Source organism: Dipodomys merriami, unplaced genomic scaffold (assembly GCF_024711535.1).
Source record: "Dipodomys merriami isolate MVZ:Mamm:240054 unplaced genomic scaffold, mDipMer1.0.p SCAF_22, whole genome shotgun sequence".
Lineage (NCBI taxonomy): Eukaryota > Metazoa > Chordata > Mammalia > Rodentia > Heteromyidae > Dipodomys > Dipodomys merriami.
The window spans coordinates 16501076-16523752 of NW_027203604.1; the positions used below are offsets into that span (position 1 = coordinate 16501076).

The 22677-nt window shown below is 45.7% G+C and overlaps 1 protein-coding gene across 3 annotated transcripts in view; it reads left to right on the forward strand.

Annotated features, from left to right (window-relative positions):
• Nucleotides 1-22677, forward strand: part of Sdk1 (sidekick cell adhesion molecule 1) — an 824227-nt gene that overhangs the window by 625966 nt on the left and 175584 nt on the right. For all 3 annotated transcript variants that reach the window (XM_070033470.1, XM_070033473.1, XM_070033471.1), the window contains exons 14-16: nt 1681-1817; nt 15009-15156; nt 15853-15993. In XM_070033470.1, coding sequence (XP_069889571.1) covers nt 1681-1817; nt 15009-15156; nt 15853-15993 — 426 coding nt within the window. The remainder of the gene's footprint in view (nt 1-1680; nt 1818-15008; nt 15157-15852; nt 15994-22677) is intronic.

The following is a 22677-nucleotide window of genomic DNA, read 5'->3' on the forward strand; positions in this document are numbered from 1 at the left end:
TTGAAGGACAATTCAGTTCCTCAGGGATGCCCAAAGGCTTCAAAGTTCTATCTCAGACCAGAGAAATTCATTGTCATTCAACAATCTTATTGGCATGTATCTATCTAAGGTTACTTTTTAGTTGTCTTCAGATTGTTTATTAACCTGGGTATATTTGATTATTTCTTTGGTTTCAGATCAAACCAGTTTCAGGGAATAAAAATAGGAACTAGGGCTTTAAAGAAGAGGTTTTTTTGTTTTTTTTTTTAATCCAGGTATTCTTTCATATTGGTCTTTATTGGAAATACGATGGTAGTTCAGTTACTGGGAAACTCAAACAGAAATAACAGCCCTTTCTCTGATTTAAAACTTAATTCACACTAAGCAGAAAACAAGACTACATTTCAGACTGAAGTTTATGCTTCACTGTGCTAATGTACAATGTGGTTCTTGTCTCCATGAAAAATAGTGGTCTGTTTATACACTGTGTGGGTTTGGGAGAGCTGTGTTTCTCAGGTAGCTGACGGAACAAATCAGCTTCATAAATTGCAAAGTATAATGAGTATGTATTAAAGTTTTAGATGTAATGACAGGGTTTTGTTGAGCCATGTGGTTCTTCAGTCAGTGATGTCTAAGGGATACCCAGAGCTAGTTAATGGGTGACATGGGACACCTCAGCACCCCTTTTCCCAGCACTGCCAGGGAGCATTTATAAAAGGTTTTATTCACCCAGCATGTCCTCAGAGCAGCTCCTGTCCAGCCCCTGGAAATGTGGGGTTAAACACTGAGCTGGGGAGGGAGGGGGGTTGCTTGGGGCTTCCAGGTCACAAACCTGTCCTTGGCAAAGACCATGAAGTAGAAGTGGGGTTGTATAGCTTTGTCACCAGTAAATCCCAGGAAAACTTCATTAGAATTTATCTACTTTAATTGCATCTCCATTTTATGGACTGCTGATGTGTTATTTACCATTTCCATGGGATTTTAGTTAGTGTTTTCACCACATTTCCTTTGAAGAGCTTTCCCTAAACCGCCATTAGCTGGCAGAAGACAGAATGACAATATAGCTACATGCTGTCAATAAATGAGTCGATTCTGTTTGTCTAAGAATGCATATGGGCATTTTTGCTAATAACTCCAAATGCTAGTGTGGAAAACTTCTACTCAGAGTCACCCCTGCCAGGTTTTTCCTCTTTATATGGTTTCCTGTCTTTCTGTTGACCAAGTTTTGTCTTTGATAATAAATGTTTTACAAACACTCAGGAGGCTGAGATGTAGAAAATCACAGTTTGAAGCTATCCAGGGAAGAAAAATCCATAAGACTTTTATATACAAAATAACCACCAAAAGCCAAGCTGGAAGCAGAGCTGAAGTGGTAGAGAAGCAGCTTTATTTAACAAGCAAGCCAAGTAAGCATGAGGTCCTGAGTTCAAATCCAAATACCAGAAAAAGAATTTGCAGACTGAATCCCATTTAAGTTGTTTCAGTACCATAGGGATCGTGATAGGGATCATGTTCAGGAAACAAAATAACACAGTATGTGCTGAAGCACAGCTTTGTCTCTTTCTAGGCAAGAATGTTTGGGGCATACTTTATGTTCTCAGTTTCCAAATGTCATACACCAGAAATCCTACAGCATGAGTACCAAACTTCCTCTCAACCTGATACCCTTTTCTTTTGTTCTTTTCCCCTCTTTCCTTCAAGTGAACTGCCTCACCCACCTCAGAACCTCCTGGCCAGCCTGAGCCCCTCGCACAGCCACTCAGTGACGCTTTCCTGGGTACGGCCCTTCGATGGCAACAGTCCCGTCCTCTACTACATTGTGGAACTGTCTGAAAACAGTAAGTGAGACAGCACTGTTGCCCTGAGCAGACATCAGATTCGCCCTTGGATTCTCAATGCTATAATCTCTCTGCTGGTCTGGACCAGAGAAATGTGAGCATCCATGCTTTACTGCCTTTGAAGGAAAAATGTGTCCCACAATGCAGAAAAGACTAGGTCATGTGGGCCATGCGTGGAAGGCAGCAGCCTGGAATGCTCTTTGTGATGGACTAGATTTGGGGGGCAGCCAGAAGGTGATGGGGCACTCAAGGGCTGCTCTGAAAGGGGTGAGGGGCCTCCCTCTTTCCCCTAGGGAAGGTTTGAGAGTTCACTGCAGCCATTTCCACCTTGAGAAATTTTCTGTTGTGTACATATGGTGCCAAGCATTGCACAGACCTGTGATTTCCTCCTGCCTCAGCTCTCCACAACCTTTAACTTAACCTTGGTGCATAGCCATATGAGTGGCTCCTTCTCGGGAGCACCCTTGCTTCCCTCCAGCCATCCTGACTCCCACCCCAGCCTTTGTTTCTCACCACCCCCTCCCCCCAGCTGCTTGCTCCTCTGCTGTCCCTACATCTCTTCCCCCATCTTCATGATGGGCTAACACATCTTGACTTCAGGGTAGCCAAGTCTGGCATCCTCTTAATGTCCCTTCCCTGATGTCTTCAGCTTCCTGGTGAGGCTGCTCCCTTCTGTGGACAGACTCAGCCTACAGGGTCCTGTCCACACTTTCCACTCACCCAACCCACGCTTGCTTCATGCAGCTGTTGGTGTGACCGACGTCATTCCCCCTCCTCTTCCTCTTTGGTAAAACATCTTTATTTGATGGCAACACCACACCAGTCACAGCTGCAATGTCTGCTTCTTACTTCATGGCCAAATTGAGGGATGTGTAGCATGGCCCAGGGTCACGCAGCCAGTAATGGGTGGCAGGGGAGCCTCCAGCTGTCTAACTCAGGAGCCTGGCTCTCCAGGCCTCTGCTAGGCATCCTGGAGCCCGCTCTCTCTCCTGTACTCCAGTGGTGGCTTTGCAGTGGTGGCTGGCCAGCTAAAAAGTACACCGAGGTTCATGCTGCTGGCCATTCAAGGGTGCCACATATGAACCTAGGCTTGATTTGGGTATGTTCCTTCCTAACCAGCCCACTGCTGGAGGGCTCAAAAGCCATGTTTTGTTTTCAGTCCTGGATTCCAAAGTTCACACCTTTGCTATGCCAGCCCCAGTCTTGAGTATAGCTCAGAGTAAGACACTGGAATTGTACCCTTCTTTCTTCCCTGTGGGGTCCCTGGTCACTGACTAGCCTCCATCCATGCAGAGAACCATGTGGAGACCAGCCACTCACAGTGTCTTTGTTTCAGCTCAGCTACACCAACTAGAGAAAGAAGGGTCAGCTTTATTTATTAAAGTAATCTTTGAGAAGATGAGGTTTTCCTGAGGGTGTCACAGCTGTGATGCCTGTGAGTGTGTGTGAAGAGAATGTGACAGGAGCAGAGCTCTTGTCATCCAAAGTCTGACAGATACCCACCCTACCAACAGCCATCAGCAGGCCTCTGTCTCTTGAGACAGAGCTGGGTCCTATTTCTCTCTGTGTCCCTGGTCCCTTGTGCTTAGTAGCTACTCATCAAATAAGATAACAAAAAAATCTCTCCGGTAGAGCCCCCAAGACAGACTCAGATTTACAGCCTTTGGCTGTCTTCCAGAAGGAAAAAGTTCTACCTTCCTGTTATATATCAAAGACAACATTCCTTCAAGATGCCATACCAGCTGTTAGCCTGGCTGATGGCATGACTGGTTCGTCCTGACAGACATCTTGCCAAAATCAGACATATGCTTTATGTGCAACCAACCAACCATCCATCCATCCATCCATCCGTGCACCCATGTATCTGTGTGACAGTTTCTTGTCTACACCCATCACTCTTCTAGGTGCTAGGATAACAACGAAGAGATCAATTTCAATGACATCAGGGTCCATGGGTCACTACCCTTGCTTTTGCTTTTGTTTTCTCAGCACTGAGGATTGAACCCATGATCATAGACATGGTAGGCATGCATTCTACCCTCTTACCACAGGGCCAGCCCTTGTGTGTCATAGACTGACCAATGGTAGTCAAGAGAGTACCTGCCACAACTCTAAATGCTGCTTTGTTCCATTGAGGGAGCAATGCAGAACCTCGTTGGGGTCTCATTAACCTGTGGCCCTCCCAAATGGATCCATCTTGAGCCTTCCCATCAATGGGGGGGGGGGGGGCATGGCTGGCAAAAGTCCCAGCCATTTGGCCTTCAGAGCTGCTTCTGCAGGTATCATTGAATGAAGAGACTCAAGAGTGATTAAATGGCGATCTCTCGTCTGTCCCTGACTGTAGCAGCATAAGGTATATCTGTGGCTTTGGTTGCAGCCTGGTCATGTGCCCTCCTGCCACAGCAAACAGTAAGCTCAGTTCCATCATCCCAGCTGGCTATCAGATTTTTATTTTTATTAGGAGTGAGCACCCTTCAGTAGCAGCTGAACATGTGGGCTGATTACAGCCAGAAAGAACCGCTTAGCAGCAAATGCACTGGGATGGAAATTGTGCTTGGCTTCCCCTCAGCACTGTGCAATTGGACAATGGTGCTGAATAGCCCAGTCCAGAAGCCCCTCCCCTCTACTCCCAGGGACAGCCTCACCACCAGCTCCTCCTAGCAAGCTGAGGACATTTCTGTCCTCTTGGAAATCACAGATCCAGCAGGGGCTACACAGACATGGCTTAGTGGCTGGCCAAGGCCAGAGTTTCTTGACACCTGCCCTCCGACCACTCCTGCCTTCATAGAGGGGCCTCTGCCAAGCTCTTCAGAGCAGCATTCTGGAGCTGTGTCTTCATCTCTGAACATGGTTCAGTCCACCCCTGCTAACCTCAGGGACCTTGGTAATTCTGTCCACTTGGAACTCTGTGCCTGTGGTTTGGCTTATGTCCCTCTCTCCTCACTCTTCCTCATTTGTCAGGAAGTACAAGCAAGGCCAAGCCACCTCCCCTGCCTGTATCCCCTGTGAGCATGGCAGAGTGGGCTCCATGGGCTCTGCCCAGAGATAGGGGATACTTTCTTCCTCACCATCCCCTCTACCATTGTGTGCCCTACTTCTTTCTACCTCAGCTTGAGCACTGTGGTGGCCCAGCTTCTAATCAGATGGCTGTCTTTGTTCCTGCCTGTATAGGATGCCTCATTGCTTAGATTCCAGGCTTGTTAGCATGCACATAGCACTGTTCCCCATCTGACCACTCTGCCTCTCTACGTGTGCCACCAGCCGCCCATGGATTTTTGTGCTTATAGCCCCTGAACATACTAGATACTCAGTGTCCAGCATGTCAGAAATTCTCTTCCCATTCCTGCCCTTCTGCCTTGGCCTGTCAGCTCCTACTTAGCATCTTCTATGAGATGTTGCCCTGGTCCAGAGGGAAAGTCCTTCTTGAGTCTTCCAGAGGTCATAGCCAATGGCTTCTTTGGCTAAGAGCAAGCATCCCCTCCTGCTCTGGGGGTGCTGTCCTTGGTGCTGAGATACACGTTATGGAGACAAAGCCCTAAGCACAGCACTGGGCAGAAGCCTAGAAGTGGGGTATCTAGGAGGAAGTGATGTTCGTCATTGCCCTACTCGTTTTGTGAAGATGTTCTCCTGTTTTCAGGGGATTTGGGGTTTTGAGTTTCAGGTCTTTGGGTATCTGCCTGAGTATGCAATTTTTGGTTGATGGCACCATTGGACCCAATTTGCCACGGGGCAGGGTGGCTTTTTGTACTGTTCTCGGCTGTGATCTGTTATTCCTCTTTTGCCATTTTTTAATCCGGGCATTAAGGTGTTTCCTGTCATCTGTGACAAGTCTTTTTTTTCCAATTTGCTTTTACCTGTAATTTTTGTGCATTACTTTTTGACATAGAGAAGTGTTTGATTCTTACAAAGTTAAGTATATTGATATTTCTCTTTACTACTTCATTACTTTTGTGTCTCGATATTTTAACACAATCAAGCAAAAAGTAAATATAAAATTCACCTTGTTTTTAAAGCGTTGGTTTTTAATGCACTTAACTCTTTAAATTCATTTGGAATGTTAAGGATACTATATAATCTGACACAAGAGTTTTTTCTTCCTTAAATGAACTGTTTTACTAGTAAGATTTATTGAATAGGGGCTGGGAAGGTGGCTCAGTGGTAGAGCGCTTGCCTTGCATGCATGAGGCCCTGGGTTCGATTCCTCAGCACCACATAAGCAAAAAAGAAAAAAGCCAGAAGTGGTGCTGTGGCTCAAGTGATAGAGTGCTAGCCTTGAGCTGAAGAGCTGAGGGACAGCGCCCAGGCCCAGAGTTCAGGCCCCACGACTGGACCCCCCCCCCCAAAAAAAAGATTTATTGAATAGTCCATGTATTGTGCACACATGCACACTTGCTTACACATGCACACTAGCTTACACATGCATGCACCAGTCCTGGGGCTTGAACTTAGGACCTGGGTGCTATCCTTGAGCACTCAAGGTTAGTTCACTACCACTTGAAAATAGCTCCACTTCCAGCTTTTTCTTTTTTCTTTTTTTTTCTTTCTTTTCTTTTCTTTTCTTTTTTTAGTGGTTAATTAGAGATAAGATTTTCACATACTTTCCTACCTGTGCTGGCTTCAAACCACAATCCTCAGATCTCATCCTCCTGAGTAGCTGGGATTACAGGCATGAGCCACTGGCACCATGCCAGTCCATGTATTTTTCATACTTTTTCATATACAATGGGGATCTGTTTATAAAATAAAGCCTGGGGTTTACATGGACCCATTGACTCATCATCTGTCTTTCCTTACAGTTTTACCCTTTCTTAATTAATCCAAAATTTGTTTGGGGTTTTTTTGGTTCATTTGGGGGGTTTGTTTGTGCTAGTACCAGGGCTTACACTCAGGACCTTGCACTCTCCTTGGCTGTTTTACTCAAGGATGATTATCACTTGAGCCACAGATCCATTTCTGGCTTTTTGCTGGTTAATTTGGGATAAGAGTCTCACAGATCTTCCTGCCTGGGCTGGATTTCATCTATGATCCTTAGATCTTAGCCTCTTGAGTAGCTAAGACTACAGGCATGAGCCACCAGCACTTGGCCAGAAATTATTATTTTTTTGTCATTAATGGGTCTGTCTCTGCATTCTGAAGCACATTTATTATGTCAGATGTTGATCCAAGATCAACCTGGGGAGAACATTCTCTGAAGCCCACGGCCTTTCCAAGTCCCCCTGCCCGGCATCTTTGGAGGAGAGGGCTCTCTATGCTGCATGGCTGGTTCTTCTAATGCCTCAGGTGTCTTTTCATGCACAGCCCCTATGCTGTCTTGCACATAGCACTCCAGGATCTTAGTTGCTCAAATATAAAAACCTCTGCTGATCAGCACTGCACAGTGTGTTCGCCATCTTTGTCCTCATCGTTATTATGGACTTAAAATCTGATGGGCTTTCTGCTGTTTCGCTCACTACCACAGCTCAGACTTTGTTCCTAGAGCTTCTCATCATTTCAATGCTGTCTTTGAACCATAGCTCACAGAGGTGTTTTCTAATCGCCTCAGAGTTGTTAGGGAGTGCTTTATGTTTCAGCTCTTTTTCCCCCTGGGCATCTGCATCTTGAGAGTCGCATTTCATTCCTAGCATTTGCTCCCGATTTTAAATGAACCCAGGGAGACAATGCTTATCACAGGTATTTATTAAACAGGTATTTACATAGGGAAAACACTTACATTAGCAGAAATTTGGGAAATAAAGCATGTGTGTGGGGAGGAGGGGGATGCAATAAAATCTTGTGAAGAAAGAGCCCCAGAGAGCCAGGAGCCGGTGGCTCACACCTGTAATCCTAGCTAATCAGAAGGCTGAGGCCTAAGGGTCATGGTTCAAAGCCAGTCTGGGCAGGAACATCATGAGACTCTTATCTCTAACTAACCACTAGAAAACTGGAAGTGGTGCTGTGGCTCAAGTGGTAGAGCATTAGCCTTTTTGCTGAAGAGCTCAGGGACAGTGCCCAGGCCCAGAGTTCAAGCCTTATGACCAACGGAAGAAAAAAAAAAGGAAAGAAAGAAAGTCCCAGAGATGTTGGGCAAGGAGCTTGGAGAGGCCCTGGGCCTCAGAGACTGTTCTCCCCAAGTTAGTCTTGGACCAATATCTGACCTAACCAGCATGTTTCAGAAAGCAGAGATAGACACATGCAAAACACAGCAAGCCATTGTGGGCACTAGAATGTTCCAAATGTAAGGAGAGGGTCTGGTGAGCTTCAGAATTCACCATGGTATGTGATTCTAAGGAGACAGACATTAAGGGGGGCAGGGGGGAGCCACCAAAGCTCAGGCTACACAGAGTTCTGTACTCCAAAATTACTTCTGTGTACCTGTATTATACATACAGTAGATCTGAGTCTCCCCGACTTAGAACTGCATGGAGCAGGTTACATTCTCATCACAAAATGACTGTGGGACTCATGAATACTGCTCACTAAAACCCCATCTGACTTCATGCTCTTTCCCTCAAATACTGAGTATGCTCAATTCATTTTTACCACAACACTGCCTAATGTCTGCTCATGACATGCTTGCTGCCTTTCCACAAATCTAAAATGTTCTCTTTGTCATTTCAATTAAGCAAGTCACATTAACCCTGCTTTGGGAGCCATGTTTTCTGACAATTAAAGACAGAGAGACACTCAGCATATCATACAATTTCAACACAGCTGGTAACAGCACGGGACTGGCTGAGAGCTCCTCCACACTACTGGAGCCACACATGTGCACAGGAATTATAAACTTTTGATTTTGAAATTTCTTTCCTTTTTGTGTGCCAGTCTTGGGGCTTGAACTCGGGACCTGGCCACTGTCCCTGAGCTTTTTTGCTCAAGGCTGGCACTTTACCACTTGAGCCACAGCTCAACTTCTGGCTTTTTGCCAGTTAGTTGGAGATAAGACTCTCACAGACTTTTCTGTGAGATTCTCAGATCTCAGCCTCCAGAGCAGCTATAGGCGGGAGCCACCCATACCCAGCTGAAATTTCTTTTCAGTTTTTAAATTTCATTATTTTTTTACTGTGCTTTGTTAAGCCCACCTGTAATCCCAGCAATGCAGAAAGCATAGATAGGAGAATTGGAGTCTAGGGCTGGCTCTGAGAAAAAGTGTACTGCCCTACCTGAAAAATAAATTTACAGAGTAAAAGAGGATGGAGACATGGTTCAACTGGTAGAGCATTTGCATAACAAGTGTAAGGCCCTGAGTTCAAATTCCAGTACCATACCAGCAAATGTGTGTGTGTGTGTGTGTGTGTGTGTGTGTTAAGGGTCTACAATAAAGTGGGTGTGCTGTATATATAAATTTAAGATATAGCATCAACAAAATAATGTTTTACTTCCCAAATGGACAATTAAGGCAAAAAGGAAGTTACCCATGCTCCGTATGACAATGTCATAAGGACAGGGTTTCTGCCTGTGCATCTTTTCTTAGGAAAAGCTTTAAGTAGACCCAGAACTCTGGCTTTAACCACACTTAACTAAGGGCCTCATCTATTTCCTACTTTTTTCTTTTTGCTAAAGCGTTTAAAGGAAACTCTTGTTATTTCATCCCTAGCACAATTATAGACATCCTTAATACTATCTAATACTCAGAACATATTTTCCTAGCTGCCTGAAAAAGTCTTTACACATTTGAAAAGGGTTTTCTCACATTATTATTTTTTTTTTTGCAGTACTGGTGACTGAACCCAGAGCCTCGTGCATGCTAGGCAAGTGTTCTACCATTTGAGCTACCCATCCCTCCTCAGATCTTTATAAGTATATTTTATTTTGACATAGGGTCTTGCTCTGTAACCTGGGATGGCTGTAAACTCTCCATTCTCTCACCTTTACTTCCTAAGTGTCTGGGATTACAGGTGTATACTACCATTCCTGGCCTTCCATTTGATTTTCTTAAATCAGAATCCAAACAAAGATCTACCCAGCGCATTATTTTGTCTTTTAACATCATTCAGTAGACAGAATCTGCCACCGGCCTCATCAGCCCCTCCATCTCTCTTGCTTGGGCAGGGCCGTCGTGTTTGATGCTTGTTCTGAGCACGCTCCCATGTCTTAGATTTACATCGTGTGACTGTCACAACAATCCCTGCACCTTCTTCATTGCTTAGAAATTGGATTAGGTTCACACCCAGTCTTCATGTTGTCTTCCTGAAGAGTGTCCGTCCATACATTCATGCGCATGCGTGCACATTGTGATCCTTAGATGCCCCTGGGTCCCTCCCACTGCACAGTTGAGGCCTATGACATTCAGCCTGATCCATGAGTCTAGGCGCTGACCCTCTGTGCAGTACAGATGACATTGTTAAGGCTCAGGAGCCCTGGTTTCCTGGACTTGGAGAGAAGTGTCTTGTCACCTCCCCAAGGCCTTCCCTGCTGCACACGGCTCCAAACATCAGGGGTTCATGATGGAAATGATCCTTGCAACACTTAAAAGGAAGATTCCTAAAAAAAAAAATTTTTTTTCCTTCCTCAGGTACCATTAATTGAGAAAAAATGGTAATGTTCTTTTTTAAACTTGGAAAAATGTGTCTAGCACTTTTCTAAAGACTAAAAAGCACCAGCATTTGAGAGGATGTGATTAAGTCCTTGTGGATTGAACCTGACAGCTAAGAGAGAGATGAGTGACAGCCTCTGTGTGACAGAGGTTTGTAGTAGGATGCCTACCATTCCTACCTTCTAGATCAGAGGCCCGCAAGGAGTCCTTAGTCCCTGAGGGAGAGGTGAAAGATGGGAAACTTTTATGGGATAGTTCCCTTCACCAGGCACTTCCCCTCTATTCCAGCCCATTGATAAGCATCATGTTGTACACTTCTGTGAGCACTTAGCAGCAGAATCTTTAAAGGGATTTTGCTTATTGATTGTCAGGAACAGACTTACTATTTAAATTTTAACAGTTCTCAGCAAGCTTGCAATTCTGAATCTTGTGAAGGAACAAATCCTTCCCAAACCACTGCGTGTCTTTTTTTTTCTACAAATCAGAGTGCCTGTGAGATGGATTGAGTTCATTTGTATTAGTTTTCAGTTTAATCTCTTTTTCTGCCAGATCTTTTATCTTCTAGTCGGGAGGGAAGAGAATAAGTAAAGGATTCTGTAGATATACCCAGAGGACTGAGCAGAGCCCAAGATGTGGAAATGAATAGGCCTTCTTGTCAGATCACACTGGGCAATGGACCCTGTGACTCAAGTTCTGGACTTTATACCTCTGTTTATGCTCTGAGTGAACAAATGGTTGAGGGTTACTGGGGGCAAAGGTTGGGAGGGATGCTTCAGTAAAAGTGGTGTCCCAGTGTGGCTTTATGTTGCTATAGAGGAATACCTGAGGCTAGGAAAGGTATAAAGAGAAAAGGTTTGTTTGGCTCATGATGCCACTGGCTGGAAAGTCACAGCATGAGGCCGGCATCTGCCAATGCCCCTAGTTATATCCCAACGTGGCAGAGAAGTAGATGTGTGCAGAGAGGCCAGGAGAGACGGCATGCCTGCTTTGCCATGACCCAGCTCCAGGTAACAAGTCTAGTCTGGCAACAGCAACAACACTCCCATGTTTTAAAAAAAAAAAAAAAAAACCGTAATCTAGTCAGGCACCGGTAGCTTATGCCTGTAATCCTAGCTATTCAGGAAGCTAAGATCTGAGGACTGCAGTTGGAAGTCAGCCTGTACAGGAAAATCCATGAGACTCTTATCTCCAATTAACCACCAAAAAGCCAGAAGTAGAGCTAGTGATAGAACGCTAGCCTTGAGTACAAAAGCTCAGAGACAGCACCCTGAGTTCACAACACACACACACACACACACACACACACACACACACACACACATACACACACACACACACACACACACACACACACAGAGTAAGTAATCTTTCTAAAGGTCCTCACTGTTCTCAAAGTCACCACCACGTTTGCCCTAGGGACCCAGCCTCAACATGAGGCTCGGGGGGGATGTCATGTTCAAACCACAGCAGACGGTGCCCTGAGGCTCCTCTGAGCCTCCTTCTAATGAATCTTTTTAGTCAATGGAGTAGGACAGCTGTCCTTTTCATTTTGTCCCTTCCTGCAACAGCTGTCACTCACTCTGATGGAGCCGGTGAGGCGTCCCCTTGTGGTTGCTGTGAGAACTGCAGGAAGGGAGGCATACTGTTTATCAGTCAGGGCTCCAGGAGGAAGCAGGTGGCACACAGATGGAAACAATGAAGGACATTTTAAGAAGAGGACATTTATTTGCCGAGGTGCAGCTGGAGGGAACCCGGTAACCCTGTCAGGTGATCTCTCAGCTGGCTGTGTCCAGGAGACTCCAGGAGGGTCTCTCCCCCCGGGAAAGCTCAGGGGCCAAAGTAAGGAGCAGGTGGGGTGCAGGTCCACTGGAACAGAACTTCCCTGCATAAGTGTCTCCCCACAATGCCCACCTTGGGCCAGGCTTTCTAAGAGTTGCTCACATTGCCTTATCTCATCCTTGTGTTATTCTCTTCATTTTCTCCTATTTTAATTTGATTTGTTTTGTAGTTGTAGGGTTTGAACTCAGAGTCTCACAATTGTTTACATGCACTCTGCCATTTGAGCCATGTCTCCAGCCTAGCATTTTGCTGACTATCTTGAATCTGAAGTCTCACAGACTTTTGTGCCTATACTGGTTCAAAAACCATGATCCTCCAGATCTCAGCCTCCTGAGTAATTAAGATTACAGGCACGTGCCCTCTGTACCTGACATGTTTCCAATTTTAATTGTGGTAAAAATACACAGAGCAAGCTTTACCAGCTCAGCTGGTTTTGAAGAGCACCTCAGCAATGCCAGGTATACTCACATTGTATGTCAACATGACCAACACCCATTTCCTGAACTCTTTCCAGCAAGACCCCCCCACTCCCCCCCCAGCCCAGGCAACCATGGCCCTTTTTCCCCCTCCCTGAGCCTTTTCTACTTTCTGTCTGTGGATTTCATTGCCACCATTCCTCATGAGAGTGGAATCAAACTAGTAATATTTCTTTCTGTGACTGACCTATTTGACTCAGGATAATGACCCCTGAGTCGTTAGGGGTTCAGAATTCCTTTCTCTTTTAAAGCTGAGTAGTATTCCATTGTGTGGATACCACATTTCATTTGTCCATCTATCCACTTTTGGACACTTGGGTTGCTTCCACCTTTTGGCTACTGTGATAAAGCCACTAAGAACACTGTCCACAAGTATCTCTCCATACCCCTGCATTTGTTCTTCTGATATAGACTCAGAGGTAGAATGGCTGGCTGATATGATGCTTTTTATAATTTTCCAAGGAACTACCATACCATTTCCCACCATGACTGTGCCATTCTATTCTCCTTACAAACCCTGCTATGCTATTTTTTGTTTGTTGGCTACCAGCCATCCTAGTGGGTGCGAGGTACTTTGTCAGTGTGGTTGTAATGTGTTTCCCATTCTTACAGAAGTGCAAACTACCTCAAATGTCTCTAAGTGGAAGAGCTCGTACTCCATGTGTTTTTCCTACCAGCTTCATTGCCTTTGGAATGACACCGTTTCTGTGGCCACTTGCCCTGGCAAGGTGAACAAAGTGATCAACCTATAGGAAGTCTCCCACCTTCTGCATTGACAAGTGACTCTTGCCTTGCAAGGAAGCCTTGCCAGGTGGCTATAGGCTATTTAATGGTGATGATGGGTGGCTGTCAGGCCACAGGAGTGGAGAGAGAATGCGCAGGCTCTGTGTAGCTAATTAGGGATGCACACATCATGTTTTTAAAGGGAACATAAAGAGACAAGGGATCTTATCAATTGGCAGTTACTCGTGTAACCAAAAATCAAGAGCCAAGAATGTAACACTACCCAGCTGGTAGTGTAGACTACATTTCCAGAAAGCCGTTTTTGGAAGCAGCTTTATTTGAAATAATTCAAAAAGATTCTTTGTAGCCCAACTGGATTATCCTTTAAGAGCTGCCTAGCATGGTGTCAAGGAATCCAAGCTAGCAAATTCTGAATCAGGGAATCAACTGAGGTGGCCTTTGGGAATCTCCTTTTCCTTTTGGAGTATCTGGGGGCCACATCTGGAGGGCCTGGAAGGTGCCACAGCACTGGGTACAGCGGAGGCACGTGCTGTGGGCCTCTCACTGTGAGTCTTCAGATTTGTGGGGGAGTGCTGGGATTCCATGGGAGGGGTAGGCAGATCACTGATGTGTGCAGCAGAGCCCCCAGTACCATAGGGGAAATCCTGTGCCCTGTCTACTGCCCGAGTCCTGTGGAGGTGTAAGCCAGCAGGGTCTGAGCACTTGCGGCCTAGCCGGCCTCTCCCCACTCCTCCCCTCTTTTCACTCCCGGCCTACCAAGAGAACCAGGCATCACTGCATTCAGACTCAGAGCTGCCAGGGACGCCCGAGCCCCTGCCAGATCCCTTCCGCTCGACAAAACACTCGGGCTGCAATGCATGTGGAAAACTGTAAAACAGCTCACAAATGTGTCGGATGCCCGCAGAACCTTCCAAAGCCTGCCTTGCAGGCAGGAGCCCATTTGGCTGACAGAGCGGTTCTCACTCACCTGCTAGAAAGCCAGGCAGGAAGGGATTTCCAAAGGAGCTGTGAATTCCATGGCATCTCCACTGGCAGAGCTGCACGGGGCTGTGGTGGTGATGGACTGCTACCCCACAGATGGGTCGCACAGTGCCCAGCCCATCTGTCTTACCACACTCATTTCCTCTTTTATTAAAATGTTAATGAATATAGTTTTTATTTATCATTCCCAGACTAGTGCAGCATCCTTTTCCAGGAGACAAATCTGCAATCTGTGTCTGACCATGTGAGCCCACACAGAACTTTTTTCCCATTTGCATATTGAACCCAGGAATAAGGAATGTTTTGGATCTTTTTTAATGGCCAGAGGCAAATTGAATTTAAAAAAAAAAAAAAAGAGTAAGAACCTTTTACTTATTGATGACAGCAGAGAGGTAACAGGAAACATGCTAGGTTTGCAGTGGGAAACCTGAGTTTCATGTCAGGCTCACTAGTTGCTAGCCAAGTGCCAGGCTCACTAGTTGCTAGCCACATAATCGAGCCTCAAGTACACAACTGGCAAGTGGGTATAGCCTTCCCCTCCTCTCCTGGCACTATCTTGGAAAGCAAAGGAGACGATCCCCAACTCTCACAAGGGCATGTGCTGAAGTGGGTCTCGCTGTGTTTTCTCATCCTTATTAGACTCTCCGTGGAAAGTACATCTGTCAAACGTTGGCCCAGACGAGACCAGCGTCACCGTAAGCGGCCTGACTCCCGCTCGCACCTATCAGTTCAGAGTGTGTGCAGTGAATCAAGTGGGGAAAGGCCAGTACAGCACAGAGACGAGCAGGTGAGTGCAGCCACCCTCCCTCCACCATGGCTGGGGCCGCGTGGGCACAGAGCCAAGCACACAGTTATGTTAGGTGGAAGCAAGGAATTGATGGTTCCTTTGCAATATTGGCAGAAACTTGATCAGAAATGACAGTCCCACGGAGCCATGCGTAGGACTCACTGACTTTTCCTTAAGCACTCAGAGTCAGGTATTTTGGATTTCTCCCCTGAGTTTCTGGCTGTGTCTACACAAACCGCTTGTGGTGGGCATAGCCTGTGATAAACAGAATACCGAGAGCTGGCAGGGGTTCTGTGCTGGCTGGGCCTTCTCTCCACATGAAGGCCCCGGGTGGAGGCCATGCACCATCTCACAGGATGTAAGTGGCCAGCAGGTATGTGGGGAGCTGGACCTTCCCCCTACCCTGCCTCCCTGGGAATGGATGACCATTTTGGAAGTTCCAAGCAGAAGTGACCCAGAGAAATGGCTCCAACCAATCTCTTCAGACACACCGCTCACCTCCCATGCCTCCCATGCCTCCCTTGTCACTGGCCTAACTGATTTTCCAGGGTGCTGACTTCTGGTAACTGCTTCACACTTAGGGTGGTAACTGTTTCAGGCTTCCAGTCATCATCCGTGTGCCTTGCATGGTAAAGGCTGCCAATGTCCTTTGTTCCTGGCATTCATGTCTCTCCCCAACCAATCCTTTATCATTAGGTTGATGTTACCCGAAGAACCTCCAAGTGCTCCCCCAAAAAATATTGTGGCCAGTGGGAGGACCAACCAGTCCATCATGGTGCAGTGGCAGCCACCCCCGGAGACAGAGCATAATGGAGTACTGCGTGGCTACATCCTCAGGCAAGTAGCATCTCCAGATGGTCACTAGCTAGAGCCAGGTATCAGCCTCACTGCATTGTATGCAGCAAGGAGACACAGTTCAGGGGGTGACTGTAGGGAAGGAGTGGTGGAGATTGAGGCAAACTGGAGCTCAGAGATAATGTGACACCTGCACAGACCCCTGTGCGTGGTCACCTATGAAGTCTTCACACAGATTGGTATAGGCAGCAGCATCTTTGTTAAGGTACTGTGACTTAAACTCAGGTCATTATGCTTGCTAAGTAAGCTCTTTATCATTTCAGTTACAGTCAGCCCTCCTAGCTGTAGGTCAGCCTCACACTGGATCCTCCTGCCTCTGCCTCCTGCATAGCTAATAGCTAATATTATAGGAATGGGCCACCATGCCCAACTTGTTCTTTGAGATGGGGCACTAATTTTTTTGTCCTGGCTAGTATGTTTTTTTGGTTGGTTGTTTTTTTGTTTTGTTTTGTGTTGTATTGGTGCCCGTCCTGGGGCTTGAACTCAGAGCTAGAGTGCTATCTTTGAGCTTTTATGCTCATAGGCTAGTGCTTGACCACTTAAGCCACAGTTCCACTTTCAGCTTTTTGATGATTCATTGGAGATGAGTCTCACACACTTTCCTTCCCAGGCTGGCTTTGAACCTCAGTCCTCAAATCTCAGCCTCCTGTGGCTAGGGTTATAGACAGTGAGACACTGGCGCCCACCTTGGCTAGTCCTAAACCATAATCCTCCGAAATAGCTGGGATTATAGGCATAAACCACCATTCCTGGCCCAGTAGTTCCTTTTGATAGAGGAGGGATAATGAAAGTTGTACTCAAGAGTCTTGTGTTGCCTTTTTTACTCTATTTTCTTTTTCATTACTATCTCATATTTATGTCCTGGTCACCCTGTGATCTTCTTGTTTATACTTCCTGACATAGCTGGAATGGCAAGTGGTAGTCTACTACCACTTTTTTATTGGTTGAGATGAGGGCGTCTCACAAACTTTCTTGCCTAGCTTGGAATCAAAACTTTTTTGCCTAGCTGCAATCCTCCCATTCTCTGCCTCCCAAGCAGCTAGGATTTCAGACTTGAGCCACCATACATGACAGAAGTTGCATTTTGACAGGAGATGGGAGGGGGAGCATTAGGGCTAAGGGAGGAAGGTACACTAGTCATTATAAAGCCTCTAATTACTTATAAGTTTTCAACAGATGCATGCATTATTGAGCATAATCACAGCCTCAGCACTACTTGGATTTAGTTATCAGCCAATTTTTGCCATGCTAACACATTGCTCAATTTTGCCAGATATTCTAGCATTTCAAGAAAATGAAACCTCACCTTTCGCACTAAAACCTCACAGTTTAGGTGTTGTTAGAAACAAAACTGGGTATTTTTTGTAACTCAGGGCCAGCCAGTTCTGCACATGTGCATGCCAAATCCACTGAAGGGTGGGCCATTTTCTATCCCTACCTTACGAGGGAGGATTGGATGCCAAAATAAAAGAACTTGGCCATGTCTGAGAGAGAGAGAAAAAAAACTCCTTTGCCAAAGTTTTTGCTAATTTAAAAATTACACTGAATGTGATAATTGCAGTGATATGTTGACACAAATAAGAAAAGTAAAGGAAGATGAAAGGATAATTATTAAATCTCCTCTAATAGAGCGGACTGCTGCAGATGTATTGGTTAATTTTGTTGCCTTGATTGGGACAAGAACAGTATCCATTATACCCATCCTCCACACACCAACCCTAGGCTCACACAGAGCTCCAAGTTCCTGAGCAGTACATGCTTGCTTAACAAAGTCCCAGAGCAGACACATAATTTATTTTTTTCTCCTGTACCAGTCCTAGAGCTTGAACTCAGAGCCACAGTGCTCTCCCTTAGCTTTTTGCTCACTAGTCCTCTACCACTGAGGCCACAGCTCTACCTCTGACTTTTTTAGTGGCTAATTGGAGATAAGAATTTCACAGACTTTCTTGCCCAGACTGGCTTTGAACTGTGGTCCTCAGATCTCAGCTTCCTGAGTAGCTAGGGTTACAGGCCTGAGCCACCGGCTCCTGGCTTAGAAATGTAAGGAGCTATAAAAGCGTTTTCTTTTTAAGTTTCTTTATTCTTGTATAAGAAGGATCATTCATTCCCAGCACATATGTACAGTAAGCCCATCATATTCACAAACTTATTATATGTGATTTTGACTAAGCACAGTCCCAAAAATACTGATAAATTTTTTAAGCAATCTTTTTTTTTTTTTTTGTCAGTTGTGGGGCCTGAACTCTGGGCCTGGGCGCTGACCCTCAGCTCTTCAGCTCAAGGCTAGCACTCTACCACTTGAGCCACAGTGCCACTTCCAGCTTTTTCTGCTTATGTGATGCTGAGGACTCGAACCCAGGGCCTCATTCATACAAAGCAAGCACTCTACCACTGAGCCATCTTCCCAGCCCCAAAAATATTGATAAATTTTTAAGAATCAGAAGATGTTTCTAAAGGTTTAGAATTCCTGCACAACACACAGCTCGGTTGGTGTGGGAAGTGCTCTATCAGTTATGCACATTATCAGCAATTGTGTTTAAATTGTATGGGCTGCTGAGTGTTTTCCTGCCCTGAATTTTACAGGAATCTGCCTCCCCAAAAGCCAGGTAAAGATTATGGTAATCCTCTCAACCCAAAAAGGTCATTCAGTATAATTAGTTGATGTGGTAAAGGGAGATCTTGGGATCTGTTGATCTTTAGTGAAGTTGGATGGCTTTGTGGGAAAAACGAATCCCACATCCCCAGTACAAGCCTGGAACACAGTACAGCCCTAAGCTCTAAACATCCTGGACATTTTGCTCATGGAATTTCCTTGGACCTGCATACTACAGAAACCAGGCAGACTATTATACATAGTTATCCACATTTCAATTAAAAGTCGGGGATCTCTAGCCAAGCACCAGTAGCTCAGGCCTTTAATCCTAGCCATTCAAGAGGCTGAGTTCTGAGGATGGCATTTGAAGCCAGCCCAGCCAGAAAAGACTGAGACCCCCATCTCCAATTAACTACCAAAAAAGCTAGATTGGAAGCATGGCTCAAGTGGTAGAGCACCAACCATGAGTGAAAAGAGAACATCAAGAATACAGGACCCTGTGTTCAACCTCACTACCAAAAACATACATACTAAAGTACACACACACACACACACACACACACACACACACACACACACACACACACACACACACACACACAGAGTATGATCTATATCTGTGTAGTATCTCCCTGTCACAACCTAGTCACTGACTGTTCTCTAGGTTTTCCTCAGGCTTTGTGGGTTCTCCTGTAAACATGAGCCAAATCATTGTCTTCCTGTAGTCGTTTAATACAGGCATCCCTGGGGTACAAGAACAACTAGTGTCAACACTCAGCCCTTTGTTTCTGCCCCTCATTGTACTTCCCCATTTAAGAAAGTCAGAGAGGTTGAGAACCGTCCCTACAGGCGGGCCCAGGACTGTGTTCCCGGTCTGTGACAGTCCCCGGTTGGCTTGACCTTCTTCCCCAGTCTCTTCTGCTTCATGCCGTGGGTTTCTGCTCTTGGGCTGTGTGCTCCTGCTCAGCTTCCGCCAGCTCTTGTTCGTGCGCGTCAACTAATGGAAATAATTGGCTTGCCCCCTTGCAGCCGCTGCCTTGCCAGCACCCGGAGGAAGCTTCTCCAGGCTGCGGCTGTCAAAGCCAGCGCTGTAACAGTCTCCCACAGAACCCGGCTTGGGGCACCAGAGCTTAATAATAAAATCTCTCTGATGTTACGAGGCCACGTCGGAGACTGCGCATTTCTCTATTTGGTGGGATTACTACTGTTAAAGGATTTTCCATGATGGTGTCTGCCAAGTGGAGAGTTACAGAGGAGAGTGTCTGTGTTCTGAGGGGCTTAAATGAAGAAAGCCCTAAAAATCAGGGGGTTCTACACCCAAGGCCTGTGCCTATCGAAGTTTTCAGAAATTAAATACCCATGCCAAAATGCATTCACTTGCAAACATTCACAGATAATCCTCTGGTCTGCAAATCAGCTCTGTTTACAAGCAAGTACCCTCCAGGGCACCGTCCACTGTGTCAGAACCCAGGCACCACACATGGAAGAACCAATGGAAATAAATCACCTTTACAGCCCTGGCCATAACAAGTAGTTGGGATGCGTGCACAGTGATAAAATATTTATAATAATGGGCAGGGTGTTTCTCAGAGAGGAGCAGGGGGTTGTGTCCTTTAAAAACGATCTCCTGTTTATTTCTGTATAAAAAATCACCCTGCACCGGCTGAGCAGTCTCCAGGGCAACACAGACCCCCACAAAGAGGAGGAGGCCTACCCTCAAAATTAATTGTGACCTTCCTAGACATCCGGCGAGCACTGCCAAGCGCCCCAAGCCCTGGCCAGATGGACCGACCTGCCTGTTCCAGCAGCGAGCACAGCCCGTTCACAAGAAGCAAATTCAAGATTCGTTTTTCACTGTCGTGTAGCGTGGCTTAGGAGAACACAGCCTCACAGAGGCTCTGTGCCTCAAGACTTCATAGTAGAAGAGCAACTTTTAAAACAAAGGAGGGCCATTTTACTGTTCACATCCATTATTTCCTTCCATTCTTGCCAGCAAAATGCTCCTCTTGCAATTCCCAGGGTAGGAAAGTGGAAACAGGGTCCAGAGGGGTGAGGCATGTGCCTGAGACCATCCAACTCACCATGACTAACAGACAGGAACCAGGCCCACTGCTTTGAGGGTGTTTCATAGCACCTGCTAAGAATTGCACCTGCCCCTGGCTGGAAGAGCTACAACACTAAACATTAGAGTCTGAGGCAAACTGGGGTTCAATAGCTTTCATTTCCCCCACAAAGCGCCCACCAGGTGAGCCACACTGAGGGCTGCCTGCTCTTCATAGACAAGAGACAGAGCCTATTAGTCACCTTTCCTCCTGTGACTAATACCTGAGGGGAACAAGTGAAAAGAGAAAGAATTGACTTGGGCCTAAAGTTTTCAGAGGTTTTGGTGCTCAGTCCCTTAACTGCATTGCCTTTGGGCCCATAATAAGACAGAGCATCGTGGCAGAAGGATGATGAGGAGATGAGCTGCTCCCTTCATGGCAGCCCAGAATTGGAGGTACCAAAGGAAGAAAACAGACACGTGTTCTCAAAGGCAAGCCCTGGGGACCCACTTTTCCAGTCACCTCATACATTGAACCACTGGTCAACATTCCATATTATTGGAATCCACTAATACATGAATTTGTTGATTAGATCAGAGCCACCATGATCCAGTCATCTCCCAGTGATTGAACTCACAACTTGGAAGCAAACCTTCAAGACATGATCCCTGAGGGAGGGAAGCATTTCCTATCCACACCATCACACATCAGGAGAGAGGCCTGGGGGCTTCATGCGCTCAGGTGCTATCCGCTCTTGAGCATTTATGTTTCCTATCAAACAGTCCTTGCCAAGTACAAATAGCCTGTCACAAGCCAAGAGAAAGAAGGCTCTCAGAAAACTGATAATCATGAAAAAAAAAAAAAAAACTTTTATGGCCCCCTCTCTACTTCCTCCATTAGGTTTTAGCTGTCCTTCACTTTGGAAAGTTGTCTTCCATGGCAGCATCTGCATATCTGGGTCTGCTTTTATTTTTTTTTCTAATCACAGCAGCCTTGGCAATGCCCAGGTCTCTTTGTACCTGTCTCAGCTACTTGTTTCCTGCTGTGGTGCTCTATCCTGGATGACAGGGCAGTCTCAGGGAGGGCCATAAAGCTAGTACGTTTGTTGCCACCAGTCTGGTTTGAGATCCTTCATTCCCTTCCCATTTATCACACAGAGCCAGAGTTTTCTAAAGCCAAAAACTACTTCTGGGATGTGATGTGTTGGAAAGCTTCTGGGTGACAAGGACATTATTACTTGTGCTGCACACGTCCCTCATTTTACCCAGGGGGGCTGATCCAGAAAAGCTCGGTGAATTAACTGAGTTCAGTACATTAACTTCTATAAACCAAACCATGGAAAAAAAACATTTGCTAATCAACATAATGTGTTAAAAAATCCTTCCATAGTACAAAAAGCAATTTCCTAATTTATACATTTTGTAAGTACAAAGTTAAGTAAAGCATCTTTTTTAATAAGCACAACTTTTAAATTTCTGCTTTAGTAAACGGAAGAGCTTGCTACCCCAAGCACTCACAAAAGTCCTCCCAAAAAAAGCCATTTGTCATCTTTAGCAATAGACTAACAGTTTAGAAGTGTTAACACTTTTCAGAGTCATTTATTCTGGGACTGGAATATATTTGGACAAACCTAGAATTCCTGGGTGGAAGCTGAACTGAAAGACAACCCACCGGGGCCAAGAGACCACATGTTGTTCACTTTTGGATTTCTCCCTACACTGCACTCAGAAAAGGAAAGTGGTTCTCAACTCCCAGTGAAAATCATGTTTCATATTTTGAGAACTGAGTCACTGCATTTCTGGACAAAGCAATACTTAACATGCTAGAATTCAGAGCTAATGGGTAGTAGCACATACCTGTAATCTCAACTACTCAGGAGGTAGAGGAAGTATTCCAGCCTCACCTTGGCCCTGGAAAACAGCATGAGGTCCTATATGAAAATAATAATAACAATAATGTCTAAAGAACTAAAGCACAGAGGGTTGGGAATATGGCTCCAGTGGTAGAGTGCCTACCTAGCAAGCACAAAGC